This window comes from Centroberyx gerrardi, chromosome 3 (genome assembly GCF_048128805.1).
Source record: "Centroberyx gerrardi isolate f3 chromosome 3, fCenGer3.hap1.cur.20231027, whole genome shotgun sequence".
In the NCBI taxonomy this organism is placed as follows: domain Eukaryota; kingdom Metazoa; phylum Chordata; class Actinopteri; order Beryciformes; family Berycidae; genus Centroberyx; species Centroberyx gerrardi.
Window position 1 is genome coordinate 19,744,024 of NC_135999.1, and position 8,933 is coordinate 19,752,956.

General features: G+C 41.9%; 1 protein-coding gene across 1 annotated transcript; it reads left to right on the plus strand.

Annotated features, from left to right (window-relative positions):
• Positions 1-3,642: 3,642 nt before the first annotated feature.
• Positions 3,643-5,974, plus strand: inab (internexin neuronal intermediate filament protein, alpha b). Its single transcript, XM_071908770.2, has 3 exons — positions 3,643-4,683; positions 5,429-5,553; positions 5,704-5,974. The coding sequence occupies exons 1-3, from the start codon at positions 3,643-3,645 to the stop codon at positions 5,972-5,974; spliced, it is 1,437 nt and encodes a 478-aa protein (XP_071764871.1).
• The last annotated feature ends 2,959 nt before the right edge of the window (positions 5,975-8,933 follow it).

The following is an 8,933-nucleotide window of genomic DNA, read 5'->3' on the forward strand; positions in this document are numbered from 1 at the left end:
ACATGGGTTAGGACAGGGGTTCAGAAACTTTTTCATGTCAAATAGATACGTTGTAGTAGACCACATAAGTCAAAGACCCCCAAGGAGATATGCATTAGACTACAGATCCCAATTTGATAAATGGTTTGTCCCAGGAATCAGAGTCATCAGAATAATCATTGGGTTTATGAGTCCCTGGTCTGGCAGTGACATACCAGGTTATTCAGTTTTCATGATTTTGTTTTCATATATTCTATGGCTCGGGATATGAATAGCCTAATGTTCTTCGTAATGTTTGCAAATAAATGTTGTTTACTTGACCCTGATTGGCAGACAATAGCTCCTGTAATTCAATTGAGGCAAACCTGCTGAGAGGAGGCATTATTTTGTTCATATGCTGCTAACTTGCCTGATTGGAAGGATTTTAATAATTTTTTTAGTGAGGTGAGCCAATGTGTGATGTGTTCACTGGAGTTAGCCCAAAACTGGCTGTAAACAAGGATGGACTTATAGAAATGCAATAACTTTAAATTTAACCACTCAAACAAAATCAAAATTTAAAAATATCTACATTAAATATCATTGATCATATATGTGTATAATGATAAATACAATAAAGTTAAGTTAATAATAACAATAAAGTTGTAAAATTTGAATTTCTACAATAGGACCCCTTTATGGGGCCTTCCGCAGGCTCCTGACCTGCAGTCTCTGAAAACCAGCCAATAACCATGGCTGTGGACAAACAACCTGAAGAGCACTCCGCAATTCAAAATGTATCAAAATAAACATTCATATTCTGTGTAACTGTCCTTATCTCTTGAGCTAATGACTTTTTTTTTTCAGAGGAGCTGATAAAAAAGGCAGAATGGGTAAAGTTATAGACCATCTAAATTAGATTACTATGGCAGGATAGATTAAACTACATTAAGCAGCAGTGATGTTCATCTTCTCACTCGATCTGTCACATTTAGCAGCAGTTTGTGTTGGTGCTGTTGACATTATCCCCTTGCTGGTGTCTGCCTGTCACATGACTTGGAGGGTACCAGGCACCTCATTGGGAACCGCATAACACCTAGTGCATGTGCCATGGAGTTTTCATTCCGCCAAACACTACAGCAGCTGATTTCACTGAGTTCCTCCCCTAAGGTTGAAAGTGGGCAAATCAATGAAATCAGCTGCTGTAGTGTTTGGTTGGAATGAAAACCGACATATTCTTGGCAAACAATTGAAATTGTGAAATTAGACAATTTGTAATTTTACTGGGGACCCCCCAGAAGCCATAGGGTACCCTGGATGCCAGTTTGGGAACCAGTAGGTTAGGATACGTACAGTACAGTACATGCCAGGGATATAGCCTATGTATACCCTGGATCATGATGTGCCATTTTACCATTTAGAGAACAACATCTTCAGTCATTTTCATTGATTCGAAATACAATATTTTAAGAATCTTTCTTCTATTAATAAACAAGTATTAGTTGTTCCATGTAGCATGGTTTCATATCACTGTTGTCATGTGAAAACCTCCTAATCAAATCCTTTCAAAACCCCATTGGACGAACTAAAAAATGCATGGTGTTCAATCTAAAAATAAGCCTGTTTTTCTTGGTCCCTGTAAAGTTGACATTTTTCACCCGAATAGACCACATGACATTGCTCCGTATCAGTGGCATGCACAGACAGAGAGGGGTAGGGACAAAAATCAATAAAAGGGCACCTCTGGGTCATCTTGGTGGCTCAGGTTTGAATATTCTGCTTATAGTGGAAATACTGCAGTATAATGCTATTCAGAGTGGTTATATGCCCCTTTTAGCTTACAGCTCCTCAGCTGATCAGTGTTATCAATGCCCTTTTAGAAACTCTATTCAGTCTGAAAATGGCACCTTGGACAAAAAGGGGCAGGGGAGATTGCATCCCCTCAGGTAAATTGGCACCCGTTTTTAACTTGGACTGTTGAGTCTCCAGTGTACCGTCTATACTGCAGCTCAGGGTTTAGACAGATGCATAACGAAAGATGGTGCTATGTTGCACTGCATACCTTTCCTTGGGAAATCTCCTATCATCCATCCATCCATACATCCATCCATCCATCCACAAATCCATATGCATACATTCAGAAGCACATCCATACATTCATCCATACCCTACATATACAGTGCATACATACATACAGTGCATGTACTTCACAGACTTGATACCAAGCAGACCTAACCAGCTTGTAAAATGTTGACGTTTGCATGCAGTATGCTACAATTTGACAACAGAGGGCAGCATCAGCCTGTCATTTCAATGCTGTTTTCAAGGGATCTTATTCAAAACAAAAGACACACCAAACAAAACAAACAACCAACAACCCAATAACAGTAACTATGCCTATAGTTTGAATGTAATCTAAGGTCTTACATTTTAAAGCTCTTTACTCTAAACCTTCTTTAACACTCTTAAAGATCAACCTATTCCTATAGGTTTCAGTTCTAGTAAAATTATGTTATATTATAAGAGGCAGATACAAGATGCAGTTTGTTGCTTACACCTGTATGAGCAGGTTCATCTTTAAAGGGAAAATCGATTGATTTTGGTCAGCAGATGCACAGATAAAGTCATAAAGTCAAGGCATGCCCCTCCCCTTTTGCCCTGTCACTCACAAAGACCCTTTCTAGCATCTCTCCATTAATCCACTATTTGTTTATTCTCACTTAATCTCATTTATTCTCGTTTATTCTCACTTAAACCTGAAAGGATCTCCATGAAAAAAGAGGTACAAAACATGTCAAGTTCTTCTAAGACCCCCAAAAGCCCACAAAATGTTTGTGTACAGTTCTGTTGGACAGTTCGGGGTTACTGGTCTATTTATGAACAAGTTTATAACTAGAAACGAGAGTTTAAAGTTCAGATTTAAGTAAAGCCTTACAGCTGCTGAGCTTTGACAGCAAAAGAAAAAAAGCTTTGTGGCCACAGTGTCAATAAGGGTGATTTTAGAGGAAATGGATGCATTGGTTTTTTTTGCCAGTTACAACTACAATAAAATAAAGTTGGTTTGGAAGTAAAAGTGCAGACCAGCGTTCTGATCAGCCTCCAATTCATTGTGCTTCAAGACTTTGACAAGTTAGGCATATTTTTATTTCACCTCATGACAGGGTTTACCCATTTAGGTTACCCATCAAGGTTTAGGGCTAACCTCTGCTCTCAATATTTATTCTGAGCTATAGAAACGTTAAAAGAAGGTTATTTTACCAATCTCGTAGTCAAATATTTAATAGGCTCGAAAGCCGTGCAAGAGTAGGTTCCAAGTTCAATTTTTGCCGCAGGTGCAGTATTTGTACACAAGTGTGCAACAAGCGATTAACTATTTTTACTGACGCATCAGCACTGCGCCAAAATGGACAGTTCCATCTAAGCTCCAACGGCTACACAAAGAGCAGCGGATCATCAACTGTACACCTCTGGACTATTGTTCAGCTTCATGTAGTCTAACCCTGACCAACACAAAATCATATCTAGCATAATATTCAGCAGAGTCTCGCTTATAGACTAGTCTACCTGACGCATCTGGAAGAAACAGTCCGGATGTTACCAGCGGGCATTAATTAGTGATTGGGATGGTCCCCCTATATAAAGGAGACGCGCCCACTGCTCTGCTCACTCTCTCTACAAGCCAAGATGAACTACGGATCTGATGCCTATTCTTCTTCCTCCTACCGGAAGATTTTCGGGGATTCTCCCCGTTATTCATCCTCTCCGTCGCGGATGATGTCCAATGTGTCCTCACGCAGCAGCAGTTACCGGTCCCACTCCCAATCCCGGAGCAACCTGGGCTCGTACAACAAGAGGTCCGGGCGCTCCTTCGCGCCCATGCCAGTGGAGACCTTCGACCTGACACAGAGCAGCGTCCTCAATAATGAGTTCAAGATCGTCCGCACCAATGAGAAGGAACAGATGCAGGGTCTTAATGACCGCTTTGCAATGTTCATCGAGAAAGTGCGCAACTTGGAACAGCAGAACAAAGTGCTGGAAACGGAGTTGACCGCTCTGCGCCAGCGGCAGACCGAGCCGTCCCGCTTGGCCGAGCTCTATCAACAAGAGATCCGCGAACTGCGCTCCCAGCTCGAAGAGGTGAACGGGGAAAAGTCCCAGGTGATGATAGAGCGCGACAGCATCGAGGACGACCTGCAGAAACTCAGGGGTAAATACGAGGACGAGTTCCGTGCCCGAGAGGAGGCGGAGGCCACCCTCAAGGCTTTTAAGAAAGACGTGGACGACGCCACCATGGTGCGCCTGGACCTGGAGAAGAAGGTGGAGTCTCTCCTGGACGAGATCAACTTCCTGAGGAAGGTGCACGAAGAGGAGGTGGCCGAACTGATGGAGATGATCCAGGCTGCCCAGGTGTCTGTGGAGGTGGAGGTGGCCAAGCCAGATCTCACCTCCGCCCTCAAAGAGATTCGCGGCCAATACGAGTCCATGGCATCCAAGAACCTGCAGTCCGCCGAGGAGTGGTACAAGTCCAAGTTCGCCGACCTGTCCGAGCAGGCGAACCGGAGTAACGAGGCCATCCGGTCCAGCAGGGAGGAACTCAACGAGTTCAGGAGGCAACTGCAGTCCAAGACCATCGAGATCGAGAGTCTGAGGGGAACCAACGAGTCCCTGGAAAGGCAAATCCAAGAGATGGAGGACAGGCACAATGTGGAGATTGGAAACTACCAGGTAATAAACATTTTTAATAAATTGTTAACCGCTTTTCAAAATCACAAGGCAATGTGTAAGAGAGAAAAGAATATGGCATTACGGATTTTTTTTTACCTTCCTAAAAAGTTAAATAAAATCGAAAGGAAGCAACAGATTGCTAACCTATTTTTGTCTCAGGAAGAGTGAATGCCCAATCAAAAAATAAAATCCAAATGTTTCTATTTAATCCAAATGTCAGCGACTGTAGTGGATCAGGCTCTGTCCATGGTCCTGAACTCATTCCCCCGGGGCAGCGCACCCAGGAGCTGCATCTGACGACGCCCAGTCACTGTTTTAGAGTATATTTGTTTTAAATGAGAAATTCGATACAAATGTTGTTTTTGTTTCAGCACTCCTAACTGAAAATATGTCTTTAGGATTTTTTTTTTTTTATCCCATTTTGCCCATGCCTACGCTAATTTACAGCAACACGACGTAGCCTATATCCTAACAATAGAATTAAGAATATTCACTGCATGCGCTGAAATTATTCCTCCGAGAGCAATATGGCCATGGACTGACCGTTTTCCACACTTCTTTATGCTTATTGTTTCTCTAAATGAGCTGAGAATTTTTTTAATTTTTTTTTTAGCAAAATCTAAAACAAAAAGTGATCACTGGCAGTTGTGCAGTAGGCTACACATTTTGGATACTGGCTATTGGTTTTGAGCGTTTTAAATGCAGCTGTGGCCCTCTGTCCTTGTATTGTTGCATTGTTACTCAGGACAACATGGCACAGCTGGAGAACGAGCTGAGGACCACTAAGACTGAGATGGCCCGTCATCTGAGGGAGTACCAGGATCTGCTGAATGTAAAGATGGCACTGGATATTGAAATTGCAGCTTACAGGTAGGTCCCTCTCTCTAAAGACAACTCACAAAGTATTGAAGTCATCTTGGTCATCATTCCCCTCTGTTTCTTGTTACCTTTTCTCCTTCACCCCCTCCCTCTACCTCCTTGTCTTTTCTTTCTAATCCCTTCCCTGCATCATCTCTGCAGGAAACTGCTGGAAGGGGAGGAGACCCGCATCGGCTCAGGGATCGGCTATCCCAGCCCCAGCATAAGCAGCGGCGGGCAGAGCTACAGCTACCAGACCCGCTCCTACACCAGCTCTGGCAGGGGCTCCAAGAAGGAGGTCAAGGACGAGGACCAGCAGCAGAGCAAGTCAGGAGGCAAGGTGTCCCAGGTGTACGAGGAGACAGTGGTCACCACCAAGAAGATGGAGAAGCAGCAAGACTCCGGTGATATTCCCACCAATCAGAAAAACTAAGAACCTAAGCCCATCCTTGACCCATAAAACTACACCTTATCCTGCAAACCCCTGTCCCTCTTCATCTGCCATCCTAAAACAAACCCTGAGCCTTTACACTTGAAGCACTTATGGGGCTCTGAGATGATTTGTGTGGCCGTAGCTCTGCTTTGCCTTCTTATAAGCCGAGTAAGAGAGCCCTTGCCATGTTTACTAACATCTGAAATACATTGTGTGTTGGATGTCCATAAGTGCGTAGAGTGTAGGGAGCAGAGGTTTGTTTTGTGTTGGTTCAGTACCATTCTTCCTTGTCCCCTTTCCCCTCCACAGGTCTGTCCCAGAGGGAATCCATTATAACTCTACTATAACCATCACTCTATACAAAACCACCGCACGTCTCTATTCTCTCTCATTCTCTCTCACAAACTCAACATCAAACAATAATAGGCACTTCCTTAGCATCCTTACAGAAGTATGGTCTTTTAAAGTACAATATTCAACAGGCCTTTATCACTTTGGGCAATATGTAATTCTGAGACACAATAGATGGAAACTCTGTTCATGCATTACTACCACAAGCTGTGAGTTAGTCTCAACACATTCCAGGGGAAGCATGTCTGTGCAAGTGTTAATGTGCACACTTAAAGGACAAAACAACAAAAGATTCAAAACATATCAGTTGGTAACTGTTACTCTCTCTGCATTCACTTATACAATATGAATGAAAGTACGGTTATAGTTCACTAAGGGAGCACACAGGCCGCAATTATAAAAAGCCAGCAGAAATAAACAATGATATAGTGTCATTCTGAGCCATTTGCCATAACCTGGCTAACACAGATAATGTTGCTTGTTCCAAGTCTCTTGAGTAAAAATGAGGCTCATGAACAAAATGTCAGTTTGCTTAAACCTGTTCTTGCACAATTTTTCTAATCACAGTCTGTTCAGTCTGTGCATCAGTTGTTTGACTGTGGCCTACTCAGCTCTGCATCAACAGTATGAAAGAGGTTTAGCGCCCTCAGTCAAACACCAAACATTTTACTTCCCAATGATGCTCCACAATCAAAAGTTAAGATATACTTGAAGCAAATAAGAAAACAAACTTATTAATCAAGTATAATTTGCATGGTGTATGTATTTCTCATACTTGCATGGAATCCATCAGCCCATTGCTCATTCAACATGACTTTGTAGTGTGAAGTCAAAGGGTCGGTCCATGCCCTCCCTTTCTCCATTGGCCATGCTGAGCATCATCATGCACAACACTCATTACTGACCCTAAATCTGTATGCGCTTGTTAGCCTGTAGGCAAGATTTGAGACTATTGCTATTACTCTTAGGATGGGACTTAGGCTACGGATCTCTGCTGTTGATGCTATGGTGATGAGGAGGAGGGTTCCTCTTTATATATCAATCTAGAAACTAATTTGGTAATGACTATCAGTTTGCACAGTTTGCTATGATAAGGATACAGGGAAAAGAGAAGGCTGCAGGGAGGGAAAGTGGAGGCAAAATACAACTAACAAGAAAGAAAGAGGCTAAATTGTAAATGAGGTTTTAGCACAAATGCATGGACTTTTGAATGATCTATTTGGGTGTGATGAATTGTATGCATATATAACATAATTCCCCATGTGCCATCGGGAATGCCTGAAACGCATTTGAACTCCAGACTCCATGCCATTTCACTGAACCTGAGGAACACCATGCCAACAAAAATCAAAATGCACCAAAAGTTCAGACGAAAGCTGCTAGACCGCGATGTGTTTGAAACAACCTGACCTCTCTCTTTAACTGTGGCCATGACTGAATACAATGTCTGTTGTAGTATGATCTCACCACTAGAAATCCTTCAGTATGAGAGACTTGTAGCTCTTCTTCCTGCTTGTGCACTGCCAGTTTTAACACAACTATATAAATCTTATTCTCTTGCTGTCTGTCACGGCAAACCATGTCCTGACAAGCTGCACTCCACACACTACAAATTAAAAAAAAACGACTGATTGTATGACAGAATGTTTTGGGTTGGGATTCAATTGTTTTACTTGAGGCTTGTGATATGTATCTTAGTACTGTAGTAAGTGTGCGTTTGTATCTATACACAGTGGCCTATCATAACTGGAAATTCATGGGGGAAGCTGTGGAGCAAATCTGGAAGTTTGTCTCTTTGTTTTATGGATTCTTGAGTTCCAGTGTAAAGCAAACTACAAGATGCATGTCAACATGTACATGCATAGGTAGAAATAAGCAGCATTTTATTAGTACAACACTGTACTAATGAATGAATGAATGGCAAGTAAAAGTAATTCCACAGGTTCAAGTTTGGAAATGTCAAGCCTTTATCTTTACACTGTAAGCCAAAAGAGGTTTCATGGGTGTCTGAATAGCATTGCAACACGCCTCTGCAAAAAAAAAAGTCACTACTACGATTACTTCTGCAGCACTGCCAAACTTTTCTAGGTGCACATGCAACACTGCTCCATGGAAAAACAACAGCCATTTTTGAAAAAATACAGTACTACATAAATCTAAAGCCAACAAAAAAAGATCCAAACCATAGAGCAAATGCTGTAGGTCGTCAAATGCCTTAAAACACCAGCAGCTTTTTTTCTGGCCATGTGTGTGATATGTTCTGTATGGTTCTTTTCAATGGTGTGTTTTCTCATCATTGTCTCTTTAGCGTTTATTAGAGCTACCGTGACTACAAAAGCATAGGGATTGAATGTAGTTGACATACTATTCTCTTTACTCTCTAACTTATTGCTGTATGACACCATTCAAATAAAGACTTGACATTATTAAGGCTGTATATTTTTTCCTGTGTTTCTTTGTGTGCACCACACTGTTTAGTGATGTTTGTTCATGCCATATTGAGGAGTGTGTGAAGGTTAATATTTGCACTCATACATAGCCTCTATGATAGATCTAATCAACTCTTTATGAACATCCACTCATGACATGGGGTAACCTGTTATTTTAA